This window comes from Spea bombifrons, chromosome 4 (assembly GCF_027358695.1).
Source record: "Spea bombifrons isolate aSpeBom1 chromosome 4, aSpeBom1.2.pri, whole genome shotgun sequence".
Taxonomy (NCBI): Eukaryota; Metazoa; Chordata; class Amphibia; order Anura; family Pelobatidae; genus Spea; species Spea bombifrons.
Window position 1 is genome coordinate 101042683 of NC_071090.1, and position 24879 is coordinate 101067561.

General features: G+C 42.8%; 2 protein-coding genes across 2 annotated transcripts; one reads left to right on the plus strand and one right to left on the minus strand.

Moving 5' to 3' along the window:
• Positions 1 to 3703: 3703 nt before the first annotated feature.
• On the minus strand, positions 3704 to 11482 carry REEP4 (receptor accessory protein 4). Its single transcript, XM_053463194.1, has 8 exons — positions 11391 to 11482; positions 9535 to 9607; positions 8917 to 8993; positions 8585 to 8705; positions 6776 to 6889; positions 5227 to 5359; positions 4791 to 4960; positions 3704 to 4449 (listed from the first exon to the last, which is right to left on the minus strand). Exons 1-8 carry the CDS (start codon positions 11420 to 11422, stop codon positions 4384 to 4386), a joined length of 786 nt encoding a protein of 261 aa, XP_053319169.1. The 5' UTR covers positions 11423 to 11482; the 3' UTR covers positions 3704 to 4383.
• Positions 11483 to 22242: 10760 nt separating this feature from the next.
• On the plus strand, positions 22243 to 24702 carry SFTPC (surfactant protein C). The gene is made up of 5 exons (XM_053463252.1): positions 22243 to 22285; positions 22449 to 22601; positions 23234 to 23353; positions 23467 to 23574; positions 24010 to 24702. Exons 1-5 carry the CDS (start codon positions 22247 to 22249, stop codon positions 24112 to 24114), a joined length of 525 nt encoding a protein of 174 aa, XP_053319227.1. The 5' UTR covers positions 22243 to 22246; the 3' UTR covers positions 24115 to 24702.
• The last annotated feature ends 177 nt before the right edge of the window (positions 24703 to 24879 follow it).

A 24879-nucleotide genomic window follows, 5' to 3' on the forward strand; every position in this document is an offset into this window, starting at 1 on the left:
TATGTCCCTATTCCCTGAGCCATATTGGTGTAGTGATATTTCATTAATCTATATGCTGGTACCCGGGCTGAAAGCTGCCTTTGGATAAATCTTAAAGAAACACAGAATCTGACAGCAGACTCATTCGGCCCGTCTAGTCTGCCCATTTTCCTGATTTAAATACACAGACCTTAAATCCTTGGCCCCATCTTACATTCACGATAGCCTATCCTATGAATGGTTAAATACCACTTCTGCTGGGAGGCTGTTCCACTTATCTACCACCATACCAGCAAGGTGAAACGTCTTTGCATTACACCTAAGTCTCTAGGTTTAAATTATGGTCTCTTCTTCTAACATTTCTCCTACTACAGCGGATTTATTATTTATATTATTTATTTATTATTTTATTTACGAAGAAAACATCATACGGGACTCCCCCCCCTTTTGGTGGACTTCATTTGCTTTTAAATGCACTCCGTGCATGGATAAACTGTGAGTGCAATCTAAAGAAGTACTTTTGCTTTTATTAAGATACTGCACTATGTCCAGTTTTATTTTCTAGATCTTATATGAAGATCAATTAAAGATTCAACTATTTACAACATTTGAGAGGCCTGAAGCATTCTGTTCGTTTGTGAGTGCATTCATACTTCCATACACTTTTCAGTGTCCATAAGATTTACACTATATATTTGTTTTTCTCTTCCCTATATGTACCTGCGCCCCAATCATCTGTATATATTTCTCCTACTTTGAAATAAACTTCACCCCGTGTGTTTTATTAAATCTATTTAAGCATTTAAATTCCCTCTCTTCTCATCTGCAAGCCAGACATATTGAGACTGTATAGGATCTCCAAATAGTGTATCACTTAATGCGTGTCATTATTTAAAGATGCACTTGAGTCACCTGCATTCAAGCAGGGATATCAACCATAAAATACTGGTCCCATACTTGATCACAGCACTGTAGATTAGGAAGGATCGTTTTGAGATTATGATTCTGAGAATCTGCCTCTTCATCCTGAGATTGGCCATGAAAAATACTTACAAGTGGATCTGTCCATCCGCAATTCCTCCGTGTTTTACACACTAAGTCCATGAAACGGTGTCTGTGAATTTCTATAAGCGACATACAGTATAGGCAGAGATGTATTTACTTTCTGTGCCGCCCCACCGGGTCTAATCAGTCTAGTCTACCATTCTTCTATTCATTCTCTATTATTCCGGTGTAACCGGCGCGCACGCAAAGCCACATTACACCGGATCAGGCAGCAGGAAGCCGGCAACTGCCGACAGGGGAGACCTCGGGCTGTCGGATGACACCCCGACGTACTACTACGTCCTCCATCATCTACAGCATGTTTTAGAGGATGGAATAGCACAACCTGGTGTTTAATATCTATTCTTTTCACCTGGGAAGGTGGGAACGGGAATGGGAAGGGGACACACGGCTATTAAAGTGCCTTGAAAGCCTTTGATTGTAGTTGCCACAGGTTTCCCAAGCATCCCACCTCCAGATATGATAGCCGCTCCATCAAACTATCCTTCCTTGATCCCTCGAATTTCCATTTGCATTCCTCCCCGTCCATACGTTGTGTGAATTTCTTCCCCGTTTCCCTGCCATATAGACCGCCCCTGATTAGTACCCTATAGCCCTGCTTGTTATATTTAGAGCTTTGATATACTATGACTTCGGTGTAAGTACACAATAGGCCCTAACCTTGCCCACCAGCCCAATAGGCTCTACCCTTGCCTACCAGCCCAATGGCCAACGGGCCCCACTCTTGCCCACGAGCCCCCGCCTTAAAGAAACTTTGCTTTAGCACAAAAAAAGAAAGTTTATTTTTTAGCATATCAAAATTTACAGAAAATTTCCCCAAAACTATACAAACTGTTTGAAAATATCAGGCACTTTGGGATGCGATAGGATCGACAAGGAGAGCATTGTATCAAAGTCTGACGGTATAACCGGCATCTCTCTAGCACCGGGCTGCCAGAGACCACTCGGAGCATGTGCTGTGCCGCAGCCAAACTCTGGCACATATTAGACGGCATCTATGAGTCTGAAGAGGTCTTTACCACGTCACAGAAGACTGCTGCACCGATGTATTAAATATTAACAACCGTTTTATACAGCGATAAACACCCAGTGCATATACATTCTGATACGAGTTACACAGAGCTCATACGACACGCGTTTGGCACAGCAGATGCTTAGAATGCGCGTGCGGGACAATATCTCGGCTCCTATACAGGGGGGGGTCAATAATCTCCCCCCAGCCATAATCATCACGATCATCACAGACTCTAAACCCTGAAATCATAAAAGATACAAAAACGCCACTAGGGGGCGATCAGTCCTCTCCCTCCTGTCTCCTGGCCCTAAAAATCCTCCAGAACACGCTAACGGGACACGCTAACGGAACACGTTAATGGAACTGTAGAGAGAGAGAAGCCTCGCGCGTTACGCGCTCTGCTTATCACAGGTGAAATGTTTGGCTTGTATTCAGACTATTCCTCTTGGTCCAGTTGCGTTGGATCTTTAGCGTTGAAGTTGATATCTTTTATTGGGTCGACAGAGAAAATGACCTAAACCTCCAGGACTTCAGGTCTCTTTTTTTCATCCCATCTGAAGAAGAGACCCCTGAGGTCCAAAAGGCTTACGTAACTTTGGCTTCTTTTTCCATGCTGGCCCAATAAAACCGATCAACTTTGACTAAAGGACTTTAAAGATGTAACACGAAGGGATCATAAAACCGCGTAGTCTCACGGCATTCACTTATACCGGACAGACAAAACGTTGACTATTCCCTTATGAAAACAGGACTATATCCTGGGGGATTCGCTAAAAGCTTTGCTTAAAACTCAAAGTGTAAGAAACATCTAGCGCTGTATAACAGAGTGACCAAATCTACGTTTTAATTGGAGATTCCTAAAAAAAATGCGTCACGCGGGGCAGCGTATATATTTTCCAGTTTAACGCAAACACGGTCACCCTGACTTCTGAAGAGAAGAGAAAGAAAACAGGAGTTTATACACATTTTTACATCCAAGTAACAAAACATGTTTTTCTTTTTAAGAAATAAAACAGCACATCAACCATAAATTATGTTAATTATTAAAAAAAAAGCTATTAAAATTAGTGTATCCACCACCAAAATAAGAACCAGGACTTCCCACGAAAGACACGTCACATGCGCGATGAGAAACGTGTAAGTAGTATTCCATCCCGGATCCACCGCACAGCATAAAACCATAAGACGGTCTTTACTCGCAGCCACTGTGACACTAAGCCTCGAACGGCACCGAGCAGGAGATTCGATGCCGCACTGCGCCTTGGCGATGTACAACGGCTCGGCCCCCCGGCCTCGCAGATGCATACATCCCACCTTACGACGGAGAAGTCCTACTGGAAGATTAATTACCGAAAGCGTCAAGACACAGAGACGGCGAGAGTGCAGGCGCAACGACCGGCAAAACCACAAGGAATCAAGAGAACCGATCCTTCTCGATGCCTTACGGCTTTGCACCGGGTTGGGATTAACAACCTTCTTGTAGATATGCAACAAGGTTGCCTCCTCAGTGCATTTTAAAGTGATTCGTTTTAGACCATGGCCAGTGAGATTTTCGAGTGCACCTCCTGCCATATATATATATATATACACACATATAATACACAGACATATACACTGAGGTCAACAGCCGGGGGCAAATCACACAATCAGGATTTAAAGCATGAACTACCATATCGGACCAAGCTTCAGAGGATAACATGAAGAGTGTGGTAGGGGTGAAGCTGTACTGAGCTTAGTGGGAGAGAATATTATACAATAAACATTTTAGGGTTACTTGATGGCATCTCAGACGTACCCCCATCCTGCCATTACTTAATACCAGGCACTTTATTCACAACCCCCCACCCCCACCCCATTGAGTATGTATCGCCAGGCACTTTATCCCTAACCTGCACAACCAGTACATAAAAATCAGTCTGTGCCAACTACTCCTACCCAGGGCACGGCGCCAGGCAATCTCCCTCTAACCCCTTCCACCCGCTACCAGGCGGTCTGCCCAAACCGAACGGGCAGGGAAGAAGTGCCACAGGAAACATATTGGGAAGAGAGAGAGGAGAAAGATGCAAAGGAAGATGTTCTAAAAAGGAAAAGTGTAATGAGAGAGAAAGGTGGTCTTTCGGAAGGTATCTGGAGCCAAGATATCCTCCAGGACAGAGGAAGATATCTGATCCTGCACCATAACGTGGGTTCATTGATGCATACAAACAGACTTGTGCTTTCCTAGACATTTAAATATATACAGAGATTGTAACACGCGGTCCGTGTGAAAATTCAGTGTTTTTGGGCTGTATTAAAGGCAGCTTTCCTCGTTCTTCGTCCACACGCTAGTTCTCGGGCTCGGACTGCACAGCCTTCTTCTTGGCTCTGGGTTTGACAGTTTTTGTAGAGCCCTGAAATAAAGAAGAGGTACGGGTTAGAGCTGCGTGTCCCGATATGCCTCTCATGTCTGGCTTCTAGCGTTCTTATTGCCCCCAGATTATAAAACACTAAGTCAACCAGCTGGCTCAGCGCTGTGGGACGGCGTCTACAAGATCCATGTTGCCAGCGTTAAGCCCTCCACCAGGGGCCTTCCATGGTTTTACAGCAGCTACCTAACATTTTGTATTATAAATTCCTACAGCACCCCCCCCCCCTATGGCTTCTTAAAAAAATATCATTCCTCTCTCCTAAATTTTGACCTTACGCATAACTTGCCGTGTGGCCAACTACTGTGCAGGTCACAGCCCCTCACCTCTCGGGTCAGCACCTTCTTCTTGTTTACCCTTAGACTCTGACTCCTCTGTAAGGGTTTGGGTGGAAGACCCCCCCGCGTTCGTGCCGACGTCCTGGTCTCCGACACCTCCGAGTCTGACCATCGCTCGTCCATAGAGTCGCTGTCATTCTGGGAAGGGGCCGGGTAACCTGAAATAGTGAAAGGGAAGTAGACATAACATTTACTAAAACAATGCAGATAAAGCCCCAAGGTGATCATCTAAATGCATAGCAATTCCCTACACGTTGGGGGTCTGGCACAATTTCTTGCGCGATTACTTGGACATCCTGATGACTTTTTCAGAAATGGGAATTCTACTCACTCGTTTCCATTTAGTAATAATGGAAATGTTTTCCAAGTAAATAATCTAATTTATCATGTATATCATTTTTCTTCCTCATTTGGTGATACTCACCGATTGGCCTGCGGTGCAGTTCTGGTGCATCTGGATACAGGGGGTCTCTGTAGTGTATGGGGGCATCATCTGGGAGTGCGCGCAAGTCCTGCATGCTGAAACTGCGGAGGCGGCCCACCAGTGCGCCTTGGCTCTGTGGAGAAGAAAAAAAAAAAAGCACTAAGTATAAGATCATGCCCCGAACCCTATTTCATTGAGTACAAGATATAACACGTAATCCTATTCATTATCTAATGAAGTCCGTGCCTCGCCTTATTATTATGTATAATACTCTATGCCACCATTTCAACCAAACTATAGGGTTGGTTGAAATCTCCAGGTAATCTATTTCCAGATGCAGGAGTCATCAATGGTGACATCATATTGCATCACAAGGAGTAACGCAGACAGACTGGTACTGTTTTTCTAAAGGCAATATTATATAATATAATAATCCAACAAATAAAATATATCCCCAGTGTAGAGCCGTAGCTAGCATCTTTTGCGCCCGAGGCAAGAATGGAAAATTGTGCCCCCCAGCTTTTTTTTTTTAATTTTTTTTTTTTTTACAGAGGCTATTTTACACACACTTGCCCATGAACACACATATACACATACACTGCCCCCACACACGTCTGCCCATACACACACTGCCCTTACAGACACCTGCCCATAAACACGCATACATTGCCCTTACACACGACTGCCCATACACACTGCCCTCACACACACCTGTCCATAAACACACATACACTGCCCTCACACACATGTATACATACACTGCCCTTACAGGCACCTGCCCATAAACACGCATACACATACACTGCCCTTACACCCACCTGCCCATAAACACATACCCTGCCCTTACACATACGCACATACACACACCAGCTTACAAACACACACATACATACACTACTCCTCTGCTTTAGTGTTCCCTCATCACTATGCTCCGGCTATTGATGTATCGCTCTATTTGTAAATGTTTGAAATTACAAATAATGATAGAGGCAAAAACGAGTAGCGATGAAGTGGATTATATGTGAAGCCTAATAAACCGGTCATTAAGAGTTTCAACACACGTAGGTTGAAATGTATTACTAAACCTCTGATCCTCCATAAACACAACAGACAGACCGTTTTATTCCGTATTTCCTAGTAAATATATTAAAATATTGTTCCTGTGATTAAATTAAAATAAATCCATTGATGGGACACCTGCTTTATTATAACATCAAGATACCGACATGGACCAAAAACTAGAAAAATATGCAGAATTGAAATGGGGGGGGGGATGCCAATGTTATGGGAAGATTGTGTTAATCTCAAGAGTTAATCGCTGTGTAGTCACCGACTTCAATACACTATTCCAGGAAAGGGAAATGATGCCTGACTTGGAACGTGATTTATGAAACATATAGGAGGAGATGAGAGCAGGAAATCGCTGGACACGGGAGGGACACTGAGAATGATTCACTAACCGGATGATATACTCTCTCCAATTATCACATTCCACGACAAAGCGTAGTCATGGCACCTGTTATTAAACGGAATTATTAAACAGCAGTACCTTGGCGGCAGCTTGAACAGCGGCGGTGGCTGCGATGTTAAGGCCTTTGCGCCCGATGCTCACGACGGATTCATAACTTCGCTCCTTTGCCTGGGAAATGTAGGAATCGATTTCCTGATAAGAACAGAAAAAAGAGATTTAGAGACGACCTATAAAAAAAAAAAGTTAACCGCAAGAAAGAGCGTCGGATCCCTTCTGCAGCATCACAATCTGTACTTTCCTGATGAATAAATAAATAAAAACACGTCGGGGCAGCTGGTGGAATGGTTGCTCCACACAGCCTGGGGGGGCAGCTGCATATACCTGCACAGAGCCGGAGGGGGGCATTACTTAACAGGACAGGGGCAAGAGCAGGGCTCTCTTCTCCTTTTGTACCGGTTTTATTGCTTGTGATTTTAAAAATGTATCCTACCGACTACTGAATCTGCTGGCGCACAAACAGGTCCGTGCACCAGGAAAGCGGTGTACGCAGAGATCACACACAGACTAATGCCTCGCAGCAATATATCATATATATATTTGTAATATATTATATTATTATGTTATTTAATCAGTACAAGATCTGAATGAAAATGAAAACATCCCCACTACAGAAATAACGTGAAAAGCTTTCTACGTAATGTTTGTCTTCTCTTGCTATCCAATCCTACGCTTCATTTACCAACCCCCTATTTAATATCTACTACATTTTTGCCTATTATAAAAAAATAAAGCACTGTCTTTCGTTACGGGAACCGAGACCTGTGGCAAAAAACGGCTGATCTAGCGTTTCAATTACTGTCCACGTGTTACCTACAAGCGCTCTTCATATGATATGACGACAGGTCTAGTCTTTTTCCTGCTGTAAACACTTCCAAGTCAGTCTTTGGTCTCACCTTAGACTCAGGATAACCATAGGACTACCCCATGTATGTTTAAATTCCCTCACTGTATTAGCCGCTACCACATCTGCTGTGAGGCTGTTCCACTTCCATAAAAAAAAAGTAAAAATCTCCCTTTCTCTATACCTGCCATAAAGCCGTAACTTGAACGCACGGCGCTAGCCAGGAAGCTACAAGCTTATTATTAAAAGGTGAAAATAAAAAGACACGGATGAACGCGAAGGCAGATAATTACTCCTAGACTATAATTTACTTATTTCCTGTTTGTCGGAATGACTACGCGTAATAAGTATTAATCATAATAAACCTGCGCAGGTGACCTCCAATAAAACTGTGACTAACGTTATAGGGGGCTGCTATTGAACAGAAAGGACGCTCTAGGTGGCCAGGACGGAAGCACAAAAGAAAACGATATAACCTACGCTGTATCAAGTACCATTTATACGACGAGAATATATTTAAAAGAAGCAGCCATGTCTAAATTCCTACTTTATTTACCAGCCCAGGAATCTGTATTAGAGTCGCAATTTCAACTCCCTGACTTTACCGTGGACTACGGAGGGCCAGCCCCAGGGAGCTTTTGCTGAAAGAGGAGCTTGGGTAACGCATAGTTAAAATAAGTGAGATTCCTTCAAAATCGCGAACGGAATCGCACGCTATGCGGGGCAGATCACGCTTTCTGCAGGAGAGACCATTACATGCCGTACGCATGTTCTTCTCGTATGATTCTACGTGGGGTGCTTCAGTTAGGACATCATTTCAATGAAGCGTTTACAAACAAGGGAAATATATATTTTTTTGTTACAGTTTTTATTTTCAATACTTTTTATTTAAAAAATATAAATTAAAAGATGTTAAAATAACCAATATAATATAACGCGGGTTATTTCCCGGGTTATTATTGGCACATAAGTAACACGGTACATACCTTCTCCCTTAGCGAAAGCGCGGGATGGATGCACTTCCTATAGAGGAGGCTGGCTCCGCGTGTGTATGGAGACAAGAGCCAGATCACAAAAGCCATCTTAATCTCATAATAAAACGGAAACCTGCGGAAAGACAGAATGTGAGAGAGAGCAAAAACAAACAAAACAGATTAACAAGGAGGGGGATAAACAGAGAGATTGTGAATCGAAGACGGAGAGAAAGATGTCGCCGGAAAAGAACCTGACAGGGCTAAAGAAGAGGAAGGCAGAGGGTTTGCGTGAACACAGAGAGATAAATGGTGACCGACAAACAGAACGGTATTGGGAGATTCACCAGGAAACAAAGATGTCTGTAAAGGTTTCCACTGTCATGAAGAGTGCGAAGACGATCCAGTACATCATCCATCGTACCTAGGAAGGGAAATCAGGGACACGGGAAGGATGGCGTTTAATAAAACGGTAATTTGGTGGCAACGTTCACACTATATATAAAAAAAATAAAATACGAAGGTCTGCGTTCAAATTCACAAATGGAATAATCCAGTGGAAAGTGAATAAAAAAAGACATACAACCAGTGTCATTATCAGCGTTTGGCATAAACACGATATACATGAGGATTTTGGCACGTGAGCTGTATACGGTAGAAACGCGTGGGGTATCGAGCTGCGAGGGTCAAGCAGGATCGGAAAGCTTTTCGGAAACCAATGGATTTATACAGATACCAGGGAGGAATATGATCATAGAATATACAAGCAATAGATTGTAAGTGGGGATAGAGCGGCGGGGTAATTGGTGATTTACTGGGGCGTGGAAGATATTGGAGGTCGTATTGACGTCTGGCACTCCTACAGGAGAAAGGACCGGGAGGTGCAACAGGGAGTCCGGTGTGGTCAGAGTGATGTATTTCTGCAGATGGGTATTATCACTGGGGGTACGATGCCAGGTACTTACATACTCCCGCACGTTCTTTGTTTTCACAGCTTTGTAAGATGAATATGCAGGATACAAGAGCCCGAATACAAGCCTGTAACAGAACAGATCTCTGAATAAGACTCAGTCATTCACACCATGATGAGACGACGTGACGTGGCTAACGTACAGACCCAGAATCATGCCATACTCTGGCTCAGGGAATAGACGGAAATCACATCATATCAAAGAAACATAATTATGCCCAGCACTTAAACTATTTCTGTTTTTTTATTGTATTTAATTTAAAATTCCGATTTATATTTTCTCAACAAGCAAAACCATGATATTTTGTGTAAATTGTCTTTAATACTCCCTCGCAGAAGACTGTATTGGCATCCTTATTATCTGCTAAAGAAAAAAGTCATTGCATATCTCTTGGGCAACAGCTGTGTGTGTGGGGGGGGTGCACAGAAACCCCCTGGCCAATCAGAATTATCTGTGCTCAGCAGGACTACGTAATACAAAGTTTTGACCCAACACTGGCAGTGCAATGGCTGGCACCATGCAGGGCCAGGAATGGGGCCAGGCTCCGGACAGGTAAACGGGTATTATGAGTACCTGTGATATATAGTAGGGTTTGAGGGAGGGCAACATAGTCCCCAAGATTGCTTATAGCTCCTCGGAAAACTAATTATAACTATCTGACAGCAGAGAATCGATCCATCTGCTTATGATGGCAGCTCCTGCATACAGCGATGTGTTCATATGAATAACGATCGGGGATTATCTAAAACGTGGCCTTCCCACTTTAAGCTTTCTGGTGACTCACAGAAACACGCTGTTTATTGTTAGACAAGGACTTTGTGTATCCAGCACCCAGGGCGTCTACTGCCAAATCTCATGTTTATGCCCAAATAGAGTCAGGCCCGCAGCAAACCCCGGCAGCACAAACCTCCGCGCAAGGGCCAGTAACAGACAAGTAGTCGCAGCGCCAGAGGGAACTTAAAGGGCCGCTCGAGCCATCATACGCACCTCAACGCATTTCACAGCTGAGGGTCCATTTCAATTTACATCGTGTGCCTTTTGCAAATGAATGGAGATGATTCTGCAGATTCTCGCCATATGCATTAGCCATTCCCCCGACCCCCAGCTACGGTATTTTCCATGCAGGACATAAACACATCACCTTCAGTGCTGTCTATTTAGTGCCCCGTGCGGAACGCGCACCCATCAATGTCAATGGGAGGGATTTCCTGCTACTGATTGGCTGCTTGAAGCAGCCAATCAGACATAGGAAAGAATCATTGGTCCACAGAAGAAGAATGTAGTTCATTTTTGATGAATGTATATTCATGGGCAATAAACAGTCCCTTTAAGAGGCCTGGTCTAAATCAGGATACCCTCCTGTTATACGGCCAGTGACTGGAAGTGACCGACACACTGAGAATGCTGAATCCCAGTGGACGTAATTCATCAGTCAGCCATCTGACAGAAAAAAAAAACCCCAATAAAATCCACACCTGTCCTCTGCCACGCATGCTGCTACTAGTCTAAAGCCAGTAATTACAGGGCCACGGGCCTTATACAGACTGTGACATGTTATGCCACAGACAGGAACGAGCAGCTGCATGGGAAGCTGTGGCACATATATGAGCAGCAACGTCGGTTAAACACAACTCCCGAATTATTACACAAAACGTACATACACACAAACCCTTTAGGTGCCGGGCAGATTACCGGTAACCTCCATATCAACTGTATATTCTACTCAATCTAACAGTAATCACGTCAAATAAAGTTATAACGCGGAGATATACCGCGCTTGTTAGCGAGACACGGCAGCCCTTGTGCTGTTAAGTCAATACATGCCCCGATTTGACGCGTTTGATACTCACACCACAGCTCGGGAAATCATCCAGGAAACCATCCTGCTCCCTCTCTCTCAGACTCTCACTCGCCCGAGAAACTCGTTACACTTCCGCTTCCGGGAGGCGCAGCCCTCAGCAGCTCAAACTTGGATGAAAACAATTGTTAACCAATCAGCGAAGAGCAGTCAGAGGCCACGCCTTGCATACCTGCCTTCTGTTACCATGGGAATGCGTCATGGCTGCATTATAAAAAGGAAACAATCCTAACCTGACAACCGTATTTTATTTGTATGCCGGCTTCTGTATCGTGTGCGCAGCGCTAGAGTTGGACATATATTGTCGCCTTTAACTATTTGTTGGAATCATGGTGCAGAAGTTTGGGGAGACAAAACATAATAAATTCTGGATACAAAGTATCACATAGTTGGCTTTTTTCTTCTGCCTCCCAATTGAGGACGTTGGGCAGAAAAGGGTTTAGAAAACTAGCTGCTAAATCTTGTATCCATACCTTGGAACTCTAATGGTCTGACCCTGAAACTAAGGGTTAATGCCCCAATCTTAGGGTGAAGGGGCAGATAATCAGGGTCACGCAGTCTGGAGCTGATTCCTTCTTATTCTACTGTGATCATCTGTGATCATCTGTGATCATCTATAAGACTGCTAATTGCAGCTTATACTACCAGCGTGTTATGGTCCATATCCCTGCTTAAATGCAGGTGACTGAATGAGGGGTTCCCATGAGGGCCAGTAATAGAACCATTTAGTTGAAGAAAAAAAATTCTCAGTTAAGGTCACGGTGCAGAAAAATGGCCAGTGTGTTATAAATGCGTTATTAGTAGTTACTATTGTTGTTATACACAATGATGTTTCAGTTAATTTTAATAATATAATTAATGGTTGGGCAATCTGAGTCTTAAGGATTATGTATACATTGTTATCCAGGTGCAAATTGTTACAAGTGGTCTCTTCTGATTGCACCACACTATAGGTGGGCATACCTGGAACTCTCCGGGTATAGCCGGAAAACACCGGGAGATGCGCCACTTCTCCAGGTCAAGACCCCAATCATCCGGGTCACAGGAGTGGGGTTTTGACGCTCCCCACACATTTCCCCTTTAAATAGGGGGGTTTCCCGTGACGTCATCGGGACCGCCTACCACCGTCAGTGGGCAACCGTGGTCGTGTCCCACAAGGGTAGGCTCCAGGTAGCCCAAACCCATAAGTTCCCAGGTATGTGTGGGTCTGGGGCCACCACTATCACATTTTATACGTCATTGAAAAAGTTTTATACATTACATGAAAAAGTTTGGACCTCATGGGCATCCAGAGACCAGGACACAAGATTTCTTCATGCTTTTAGGGTTAGGCTTACAAAGTTACAAGTTTGAACTCATATAGATCTGAACTACCTTTGCAATATGGTTTTATAAAAGAAATATATTGCATTATTACCAGTTATACTGATATAAAACTTTACTTTCCCTTTAAAAACACATTGATATATATATATATACTATATGAATATAACTACACAATTCTAACTTTACTACTGACAGTAATAAAATACATTCTACTCAATAAGTAGATAAGTGTGTGGGTAACATAGTACATGGTTCATTAATCATGTTCTGGCAACCAGTCTTCAATCCACACAAAAAGTCTTTGTGAGTCGATGCATTGTTTATAGTATTGTTTATTGGGTTAAAGCTCTATACTCCCTTCCGAGGCTTTTATGATGTCGAGCTTTAATGTTTAATAGCATCTCAGTCAAAATTGTGAACTAGTTTACCTCAGCAGACCTTCCCTAGGGTTGTCACCTTTCTAGACAAAGCATTATGATTGCCATAACTAATATAACCGCAAAAAACAATAGACCTATATGTTTTTAATTCAATAAAACTAAGAAAAAAACAATCCAAACCAAGGGATTACAGCGTGGCAAACTGTTAATAAAAACTATATATAAAATGAAAAACATCCTGGAACTTCTGACTTATGTTTGTTCCCCCGGTGAATATGCTCACAAGTGTTCCATTTTGCAGGGGACTGCCCCATTTTCAGGCATCGTGCCACCGAGCTGCCCAATTGTCCGACATTTGCGGGTAGAAGGGATCATTGGTTTGTGCGGAGATCACAGAATCTCCTTGAGTGGCCCATTGAGGTTTGCGGCACTCACTTCAATCCCACTTCTCATGTGGCCACCTCATGATCAACCTCAAGATGGCCGCAATATGAAATAACATTTTGGTGTTCTGCTTCAATACATCATGGAGTGGTAAGGTAGATGCATGGTCAAGCTCCAGCCCCACCTCAAACCATGCCCACCACACCTCTTTCTATTCCCCCTTCCAACAATGGTCTTTGGAGACCTGATGTTGGGAGTATGAATGTTCAGGGTGCTGGTCTTTCCTTAAGATCTGCGGCTTAAAATTGTTTCTTTTTTTGCTTGGGAAATTATTGGTAAAATTCCTGTTCCCATTTTTTCTATGGTGGAATCCGGCAACACAAAGATCTACATTAATATAGGAAATTATATCGCCTTTACAGGAAGAGCTCCGACTAGCCGTGCCAAATAGTGGTGAAAGCGCAGGAAAGCGGTGGGAAGCAGTTTGATCTAGACTCCATTCCCCGCACCCTCGGCTCTGATGTCTGAAGGCTATGGGGCAAACCCAGAGTAATGAGAAACCCACCGTGTGGACCTTGATGACCAAAACCACTGGGCATGCATTATTCAGCAAGTCCAGGGAAGTGACTCAATAATAAAGCAGCCTAAAAGGACATATTAAGTATCTATATTCCATGCGTGTTCTGATGCAAGCATTGTCGCTTTTCTAAATAGTAATAAATGAATGACTCTTGGGCCATTTCGGTGCACGTCTACTATTTTTTTGTATTTCTATGATGGATCTTCTGCTATACCTCTCAACATCTGAAATGGACAGAGAAGTACAGTTCTGCCCTAAGGGGTTGTTAAAAACTATTTACTTACATAACTTAAAAAAGCACTTTTTCTGCATATTGTTAGGGTTACAGAATGCCGTGATACACTTAGACTCTGCAAATATTCTGAGCTCCTTCAAAAAAAGGAAAGATGGACAGGTGTGAGTTATGATGTCTGTATAGCTGGGAGCGTCCAAGGGCTGGCTACTGATAGCCCTTCTTCCCTACTGTGAATGCCCAATAGAGGGTGAGGCTAGCCATGTATTGGGGTGAGGCTAGCCCCAGTTAGATTTTTTAAAGAGACTGGAAGTGGATGGAACCTGGATGGTACCAATCCTTTGCTTGGGAAATGAAGATACTAACCAGGAAATCCAGAAGAAGCAGCTCTTTACCTGGAGGCTTCGGGTGAAACCTGGAAAGTTCCCAAGTAGGGATCTCTGATATCCCAACATACATAATGAAAAATGGAACGGGTTACAGCATCAACAATGAAAGGAGAAATGTGGTTTTCTAGCACAGCTGCTTTAGCCGCTTCCATCCATATGTTTGTGGGAGTCCACAGGAGACGTGAGCAGACGGTGGCCACAGGAGGCCTTCAGCAGAACCCCAAACAGGTCCCTGCAAAGACAGGCAGGCAGATTCCTCGCACATATCTTTGGCCTTTATATGATTCCTTCAGCAAATAAATAACAGTTTTATTGAATACAAAACAGTCGGGCCCCTCGGAGACCATTTAAGCAGCAGCCAGGGTCTGGTATAGTTTCAATAAAAACATTTCTCCATTACACAAGCTCCCAGACGGAATCAACCCCTGCGGCTGGACGGGATAAACAGGCTACTTCCTAATTACCAAACCAGGTGTTCAGAAGACTCTGTGCAGCTAAGACGCAAGAGCCTTTCTTTAACCCATAACAGGCTGACAATCCATTCACCAGGCAACACGCTTTAAAAAAACATAATTTTATCATAGCTGAGAATCATCCCACTCCATGTGAACTGCTACCAGGTTTTCATCTAGAAATAACCATGCAGACAATGTTTAGTAAACCATATTACCAGCATAAAGGATATGTGTCACGACTGATTTGAACCAGGAGCACCCACTGCAGGAGTTCTTCACCCCGAAACACCTAGCAAAGGGTTGGGCCTTTAGATAAATGAACAAAGAAACAAAGAAATAGTCTCTGAGTGCAGGTAGCAAAGTATCACTTGAGTAGCGGGATACCTGTGCAGGTGATGCAAAAGGTAAATGCCAGGACAGGTGCCACAGAAAGCTAGGCCAGGCGCGTAGAGCAGGTAGTATTCCAATGTCGGGTTCAGTACACTAAACGGGTAGTCATACTAGCCAAGGTCAGTACACAGAGCAGGTAGTCAGACAAGCCAGGTATGGTGCACAGGTCAGAACAGCCAAGTCCAGAATCACAGGAGGGTAGTCAGCCAAGCCCAGGGTCAATAACTGAACTTCAGGAATAAAACAGCAAATGCAGTAAATCAGGATCACACTAGCAGACATGCCTCCACCTCTATCTCCCCAGCAGGACCGCGCTTTTAGAACTGGCACACAGGAATATGGACTGGGAGAGTGGTGGATAGTAACCATGTCAAGGCAGCCAAGGTCAGACGCAGGGTAAAGCATAGTCAGGACTAGCCGAGATCAGTGGCCGGGGGGGTCAAGGTAGATAGGTAGCCAGGTACCAGACGGGGAAGGGCAGCTAACAGGTACTGGGAGCAATGACCAGGAGAATGGACACAGGAGCAGGAGAAAGGACTTGGCGTCAGAGGTTTAAATGCTGAGCTCTACACAACTGAGCATCCTCTAGTAAATCAGATGCCTTCATTGGCTTAAGCCGGCTGAAATGCTTCTTTTGGGTTAGTATTTCCTTATGTTGATGGTCCAGCTTGCCTAATTCCACCAGCCATTTCGCCCACATCTACTGATTATCAGTGAAAACATATGGTCTAGGACTTGTTGTCTTACGACATAATCATATGAACATGTAGATCCCACACAACACTGTGATAACATGGAATCTCATGGAATAGTTTTATGTGGCACCAGCGAATGTGTTCTCTTGAGGAGTCTCAATAATCACCCAATCAGGGAGGATTTGTGACAAAAGCCAAAAGCGGTGCCAATGATTCCACAAAACGCCTTCAAGTATCCTATTAAACTCCCAAGTGTCAGGCAATCAAATGCCACACAAATGTCAAGGATCGTTGAAAGTGAACACTTGTTCCAGTATGTTGCCATCGATGGGTCATTCATTACTAAATGCGCTGCTTCCCAGACCTGGTTTTGAAGGAAACATTTTGTTAGAAAAAATATTCTGTATTCTGCATAAATTCTAGGATAAATTAAAATAGAGGTGACTATTTTGACATTATCTTTTTTCCACCATTTTTAGCGAGTTGCCAAAAAAAACAACAAAACACTAAACATTCTATATATATATATATATATATATATATATTTTAGTGTACCAAGAAGGTTTAAATGGAATAACCTCCCATCCAAAGTGATAGAGAGTAATGGAGTAAAATGGAATAGGCATAAAGCTATCATTAATCTAAAACAAGACGAAGGACTGATTGAGGTTTGAGTCTCTACATCAGGAAAAATGGGCAGACTAGATGGGGCCGAATGGGTCTGATCTGCCAATTCTATGTTTCTGCGTTCAAGATGGCAGCAGAACATTTATCAAATAGATTTAAGAGCAGTCTTCCATTAGTCTGCGTCAGCCAAAGTGTAACTTTAGATAACGCCTGAAATAAGTGTTAATCACTGTGACTTATACGAGAGGACTCCACGGCAGGTGCCACCTGTCACCTCTTGGGTAACTATCTTCAGGATCATTTATATTTTATTTTATTTACATATTAGCTTGTGTATATATATATATATATATATATATATATATATGGTTCATAGCTACATGTGCAGACTCAGGGGTAGGTTTGGCTTAAGGGTAGGTAAAATTTTATTCCTATGTTGATATCATCTCCAGCACGTTGTACTACTCTGCAAAATAAAGATATTTTAAAAAAAAAAAGAAATATTTATTGAAATGATTTTGGGCCTGCCCGTGTCCTCAGGAATGTAGTTAAGGCAATAACACAGATTGGAGTGATGATGGATATCTCTCTCTGTAGAGTGCCCATAGAATAGCAAATAGAATCCTAGCCGAGTATTTGCAGAACACTCAGGAGCATTTAAACCACTCGTGAACCATTTGCACAACTCTCCTGGTCACTGAGCATTAAGCAAGAAAACGATGCTCTCCAAGAAATACTGGGAAAGGATTTAACACTTTCACTGCAGGACAATCCCAAGTTTCCAGCATCTACATGACCAGTTCTGGGGTCCGTATTCTATCTGATCCCTTGGACGTTACATCTATTTTCTCCTCAAGCATCAACGCTTACAGATTCCCTTTTTCTCCTTTTATTCCCATCCTTTTTTCATCTTTCCTATTTGTTATTGTTTTCAACCTGCCAGCACTTTCTACATTCGTTTTTTTTCAAACTTTCTCTTCCCTATGCCCCATATGTATCCTTTCCCTCTGATTTGAATCGTATGAATGAGCTTCATTTGGAAAGACAGTAGAGTGAAGTAGTGGCCCCTTGTTTGGAACAAAGATGGGAGTTGCAATGGTGGTCTGTGCTGCAATAATAGAGACCTCTATAGATTTTACAGCTCCCTGGGCTGGTCAAGGGAGATCCGCATACCTGGGAACTCTTCGGGTTTTACCTGGGCACCTCAGGTGAAGCACAGCTTCTCAGAGTCTCGAGGTCACAGCAGGGCAACTCCAGGAACGTGGTGGGCCGCTCCGCGACACCACCCACCAATGGACCAGCTGGACCTCCTACTCGCATCGGACAAAGAAGAGTATCTTCCCAGTTGGTCCATAATCCCCTCTGCCTGCAAAAATGTGACACTTGGGAGGTATGCACGGCATTAAAAGATTTTGAGGAGAGGGCCGTTTTTCAAAATTATTCCTACTGTGTAAGAATGAGCTGTGTGCAGACAATAAGACCGGATGAGCCCATAATTAATATTCTTCAAATTCCCATTTTAAAAGAATATTCCTACTTTCCTTCTATTAATCTGCCAAATGGTTGCTGAGAAAAAAGGCCAGCTGTGGAAAAAGACGTGGTTGAGTCCTGGCCAGCTTTCCTTTTAGTTCAACCTTCGGTCCACGTGATCAGTATGCAGTATTTAAGGGACATCTGGGAAAATATTGAGTCCCATGAAGTGGCTGGAGATCAATATTCACCAAGTTGATATAGGAAAGGAATTCATAATAATAGTAATAATAATAATAATGCAACTAATATATGTATGGGAAGTGGATGTTTTCCAGATTACTTATTGTGGAACCCCCTCCCCCCAGGCCAGTTCTATATGGAAGTTTTTAGAATACATTTTGAAAGTAAGTAGTCCAACCAATATCTTATTGGACTTGGAGGTTCACATCTGTCTTTTGGAAGGAAATGCCATGTGTTCCAGGTACCCCCAGAGTTCCACTTAAGGTAATTTTGCACATGTATTTTTATTTTCTAGTTCTTGTTGAGTCTTAGTTTCTTCTCAACAACAATGCGCTGCAAGAATAAATAATCTCTTGAGCAATATCTACATGCCTTCATCTCTGTATTCATAATATGACAATGTTGATCTCCTGTCTTGGGTTCAAAACTGCTTCAGGTGAAAGAAATCTCAAGTATCTAAGTTTTTTTATATATATAGCTACTTCATCATTGTGGTTCGTTCTAATAAAAAAGAATTGTGTAAGATTTACTTCCAAATGCGTCAAACAAATATTATTCTCTGTAAGCTCTGTTTACCCAAATCAGGGTTCCTAAATACTAAATCCTTTTGCGTGCCTTTGAAACCGTAGAATGGCTAATCGCCCACGGCCTCTCTGGCTAATGAAAATCTATAGAGGAACAGATCTCATTAGCATCGCCATAAAGAATCAGCTCTGTGTGGTGTTTGAGCAGGGAAAGTCACCCATGTCACATGACCGACAACAATGGCCGCCCCCAGATCTACAGATAAAGGAAGTTTACTGAGATAAAACCAGGTTTTTGCCAATGCCAACCTACATTACTGTATACAGCGCTGAATTATATACTTAAGGAGAAAAAAAAATGTTTCTAAGGGACTTCTACTTTATTCGTGAGTTTAAGGAGTTCACACTTGACACATTTCTCACAAACATTATTTAATTCTAAGTAAAACATTTCCGTCCTTACGTGTAAGTATTATATTGAATTTGTTGTGTGTGGGATGGGATTAATCATTGTGAGTTTTTCAACACACATTTGGAACTCGCACGTAATTTGAGTTGGTTTTAGTGAATTTGCGAGTCGGACTGTGCCGCATTTCTACATCAAGAACTCGCAGTTTAGTAAACAGACCGAATTGAGAGCCATGGTGCATATTTTAGCTCCAAAAAGACGCCTAACTGTCGAAGACCGCGGTATCTACCGTATTGCGATATCACTCACTGTTTTCTCAGAGCCAGAGGGCCTCTGCCTTCTGAAGACAATCTTACAAGACAACCCTTCTAGAATTCCAGGTGCAAGAGAAGTTAATCGTTCTGAGAGTTAGCCTTGGTCCCCCCAGGCTCTCCCTGTGCACTGCTAATAACCGTCTTTTCCTCACTGGACTTCAGAGAAATATGAAAAATATCTGACCAAATATCTGTTTTTTTTCCACTAAGCCAACTATCAGTATCACCTTTTATACCACACCATGAAGACATGCAAGAAACTCCAATTTAAAAAACTCATTTTCTGCTTGTTTTTAAATGGTTTCACAGTTTTCTATACCAGGGTAGAGTTTTTTTTTGTGTTTCATATTTTGAGGGAAAATTCTGACCATCTCTACGCATCGCGTGCATCAAAGAAGGCCTTTGTTGGCGTGGGGTGGTGTAGAAGCCGAAACAAGAGGCACATCCATAAACATTGTGTTTGCGCTGATTCTTAGCTTGTTATTTTTAGAAGCACCATCCTACGATTCATACAACTTCTCAGAATGTATAAATACTGATGGTTCTGATATATTCTTAAGCAAGTTTGCCAAACACAACTAGAAAAAAGGAGACATCACTTCACAGGAACTGTATTTCCTCCAGATGACCAAGACATGGTCAATGGCTTTCTGGCTATGTAACTGAGGTGAAGCAAAAGACACAATAGTATAAAAACAATGAAAATAAGAAGATACGTCACTTAAAATCATAATGGAAATTCCGTTTATGATTATTGAGCCTCAAGAGATCTCCCAATATAATTAAACGATGAGAAAGGCAGGATTGCAAAGTGTATAATGCTCCTCGTATACAATAAATGAAAAGAAGAAACAAAAACACACAGAGCAATACATTTAAAATCAATATAAAAGTACATATTTAATCAAAGATTAAAAACACAAATGCATTGGCATGACTCATTAATAGAAATGTTCAAAGGTCCAAAATTTAAATTGGAGACCCATTCACAATTGCCCTTGACTGGGTTCTCACCCTCCTTCAATGATAGAATGGCTGGAAGGGATCCTCAGGGGAGGGGCAGCGTCAAACCGAATGGACACATAGACAGCTCGTTAGCAGAAACAGTCCAAACGGTGTAGGTGGAGCCGGACACCATTATTCCAAATATCAGATCAACTAATAATAAAAATAATAATTACTGAAAGCAAATACAATCTTCCATTAGAAATAAAAACTTTGCAATCCCAGTGTGGCCTTACAGCGTAATTGTATTACTCAACGTAATGACACATGAAATTCCAAAGTCGGCAATGGAGAGATCCTCTGCTATATTGCAAATGAGGACTTATTGGAGCAATATTCTGCAGTCAGTGATAAGGGGGCTTTTAACAGTGTCTTAAATTGAACAAAGTGAAGGCTTAGTGTCATAAAGTTCCTTAGTCTAGATAAATCCAAAGGACCAATTTGTGCATGAACTAAATTGCTAGTGTGGGCCAGGTACAAAATGGTATATTTCAACCCAAGGGGCAAGCATGGCCTTATTATATAGACTATTGGCAGGGTGAAACACTCTGGAGAGCTGTTTGCCATCCCTAGCCCTTCCATGATATGGTATCAGCTGCTCAGAGGTCACTGGTAGCTTCGGTGATCCACAGTTGAGGGCTGACACATTTTGGCCTGGGGGGCAAGTGGCTCCTACTGCATGTCTAGCTAAACCTTATGCCAAAAATACAACCATATACCCACTCCGGCACCTGACGCATGCGGCGATGACTGCCCTCCTGGCCAACCTACCCCTGCTAATCCCTGAAAAAAAATATTGGGTCATGGATGACCTTTTAATACATGCTAACCAAGAGTAACACAACAACATCATTAGACAGAAACATAGCAGGATCACAGAAAGAATCCATTAAAATCAGTCCAGATACAGCTGCTGCCTAAAAATCCTTTCTAATAATTCTATTTTCCCTGTTTGGTGAAAAGCAACTCAATACTTTTCACAACAATTTTCAGAGAGTTATGTTCTGACACCTGCAATGACAGGCAAGGCCACATTTGAAAAAGCAAATTGGACACGAGGTTTTGGGGGAGCAAAGCTCTGTAGTATGAGATGTGTGGGATTAACAAAGGCATACATTGTCTTAAATTGTGTGAATGCTTGGAGTCGGGGATCATCTCATCCTACTGCAAAATATTCTGGAGTCTGTGTCTGAATAAAGAATGTTCTGCTGGGATCCGGCACAGAATTGGTTACTCATTAAGAAATCATTAAGAAATCCAGAAGTATGTCTGTTCTTTAAACATTTGTAGAGTATCAACAAACACTTTGCAAAAGAGGTGGAGAGCACTTCAAAGCAATTAGTTTGTGGCAGATATCACTATATATACCTCGGACCAGCTTTGTAAAAATATACAGCTCCAGCACCTCCGACGAAAATCTCAACCATGGACCAGAGCAAAACTGTCTTGATGGACCGGCCACCGGTAATTCTTATGGGATTTAACTGGGCGGGAGGGTTCAGTTAAATGTCGCTTTGTGAATTTCTATCTGGGGGTAGCATCAAGTCAGTCTGGGGCTTGGTCTAAAACTATAATGAAGACATAGTTAGCAGGTTGGATTCTATGCCCTTTCCTCTGTTCCTTCCAGGTGTACTCTGAGTTGTTGCCCCTTCCTGGCATCCCGTGTCTCGGCAGCTTCAAGAAGCTCTTGTGCGTGGTCCTGGTGGTAGTCGTCTTGGTCGTGGTTCTACTTGGAGTCCTTCTGATGGGGCTGCACATGAGCCAGAAGCACACAGAGACAGTAAGGATTCAGCACCTTACAGATTTAGAGCTAGCAATAACATTTAGATTTTTAGTGTCTGCTCTTAGGACCCACCAGTGGTTCAAGTTGTAAAGATCTCTTCGCTATGTTTTACTTACATAGAAGGAATATTAGGGAACGGATCATAAGCCTATGAAGCCAGCAGATATCACCTAGCGTGTGTGTTCGGTGATAAACTATATTCTAAAATTCTAGAACTGTCTGTCTCACCACAGTTGACTGCCACCTTTTCTGGAAAATAATATTGTTGGAGTTAATTTTATGTGATTCCCATGTCCTTTTAATGCTTAGGGACTGAAATTCAAATTATGGGTTACAGCCCAAAGGTTGATGGGACTCCTACCTAAGCAGGAGTTTGGAAAGGTAGCTTCAAGGTCCAACACTACTGTCGGGGTGTCTTCTATGTCATCACATCATACATTTCACATGCTTAGGTAGTTTCAAGGTCCAACAATAATGTTGAGTTCTCTTCTATGTTCTCAAGCAAGTGCACGCAGGAGAAGGCTCTGGAGAAACAGGTCTCCTAAGGCTCTAAAAACACCGGCATAGGCTCTGGAGGATTCCAGGGTTGGGTTGTATGAAATAAAACTTGTAACATTATATTCTTTCAGATTTTCCAAATGTCTCTGCATGAGGGAACTGAAGGCGCTCTCCGAAGGGAAGGTGTCGCTACTTTTCACTTGGATACCGGCATCAATAACTCAGCTAGCGTGGTTTACGATTACAACAAGGTACACGTGTGTGAGGATTTGGATGGGTTGGGGTGGTGGTGGTGGGGGGAATATGGTCTAAGGAATGTGAAAGTCATGGCAAGAGATGATGAATATGTTCTGTTTCTGTCCAGTTGCTGATCTGCACCCGTCCCCACCCCGGACGCGCATGTTACATCACACGTATGGATCCAGATCAGGTGCAAAGCCTTCAGAGCATTGCCGAGAATGTGCTCAGCAAGGTAAGACGGGGGCAAGAAACGTCCAACCGCTGATTTGATGAATTAGGCTGATTAAATACTTTTTTCCTATGTGTTTGATTTTCACACAAAAAAAACATAAATTTTTGTGATTTTGATATTAAACATTGAATAAGATCCAGAGGGGAGTTACAACAGGAGGTTATTACACCCGAGTCAAGCTTTTTGTGAACATATGCAATAATAACTAGAGACAGAAATCTCCATCAAGGGGACACTGGGTCACCCAATAATATGACCCGAAGCGATCCGTTGTAGCGGCAATACCCTGTATGTTTCTGTTGTTTTGTATTTGAGCCTCATGCTTATTTGTTTCTAAGAATAGCTTTAGGCATATCTTACAAAATGTTTAATTCCATAACTTCCTCCACTGGAAGACTACTCCATGTAACCGCTTCCCTTTCTCCTTTCACCCAGGTTGGACAGAAAGAAGGTGCCTCCCTAGAGCTGATGTCTGACTTGTCCATGTTGGGTACCTCCATTCGGGTGTTGTGTGGGCAGCTCCCCGTGTACTGGGCCTGAGAGCTGGGCTTCGCTATTTCTGCTTCCAAATCTAGTGTGACCCGTATGCAGTGTGACCTGATTACCCCACGGGACCTCTTTACATGATGATACCTCCACACACACACGCACACACTGTGTAAATACCCAGAACCTCCACATGCAGGGTATGAGCTGTTACCTCCACACACACCTTCATTTTCTCCTGACCTGAGACCACGTCTCACAAATGCTGACACAATACTAGTGAGACCGTCACAAACAGACAGATTATAAGCGTTGACCATCCATAGACTGTCTTTGGTCCCAAAGACGATGTAAACCCCGTGTGTCCTGTTCTCCTATGGTGCTTCTACCCTATTCCGTAGAATTAGGAGGTCTTCTCATCAGTCAATGCCCATCCATCCTTCCTGTGACTTCCTTGTGTGATTCCAATACCCGTCTTTGTTCGCTACCTAAAGACAGACCCCCCCACGATCGTAGACTGTCTCCCGGGTGCTGTAAATACAGGTGTATTCATAATGGTTTCGGGGTTTCTTTATCTCTGATTGTATAATGGAAACTTTTAATGAAAATCACGTTTCTGAAAAATAAAATATTCCGCATTCACGGTGGGCTTGGCGTCTGTTAATGTGTAAACTGATTTTATGAACTGTATGGTTTCAATGCAACATGGATCACACACACAGATACAACACAATACATATTAACACAATAAATGTAATGTCTAAACATGTGCCTTGGTTGATGGAGATCATGGTTACCCATTCATAGCCAGGGGGCTAT

Excerpts from the sequence above, each read along its gene's own strand:
- REEP4 (XM_053463194.1), bottom strand. The coding sequence starts at position 11,422 with ATGGTTTCCTGGATGATTTCCCGAGCTGTGGT. Across the intron at positions 6,890-8,584 it reads CGCTTTCGCTAAGGGAGAAG|GAAATCGATTCCTACATTTC; the intron begins GTATGTACCGTG and ends TGTTCTTATCAG. Across the intron at positions 5,360-6,775 it reads CTGTTCAAGCTGCCGCCAAG|AGCCAAGGCGCACTGGTGGG; the intron begins GTACTGCTGTTT and ends TCTTCTCCACAG.
- SFTPC (XM_053463252.1), top strand. The coding sequence starts at position 22,247 with ATGGACCAGAGCAAAACTGTCTTGATGGACCGGCCACCG. Across the intron at positions 23,354-23,466 it reads TGGTTTACGATTACAACAAG|TTGCTGATCTGCACCCGTCC; the intron begins GTACACGTGTGT and ends GTTTCTGTCCAG. Across the intron at positions 23,575-24,009 it reads CCGAGAATGTGCTCAGCAAG|GTTGGACAGAAAGAAGGTGC; the intron begins GTAAGACGGGGG and ends CCTTTCACCCAG.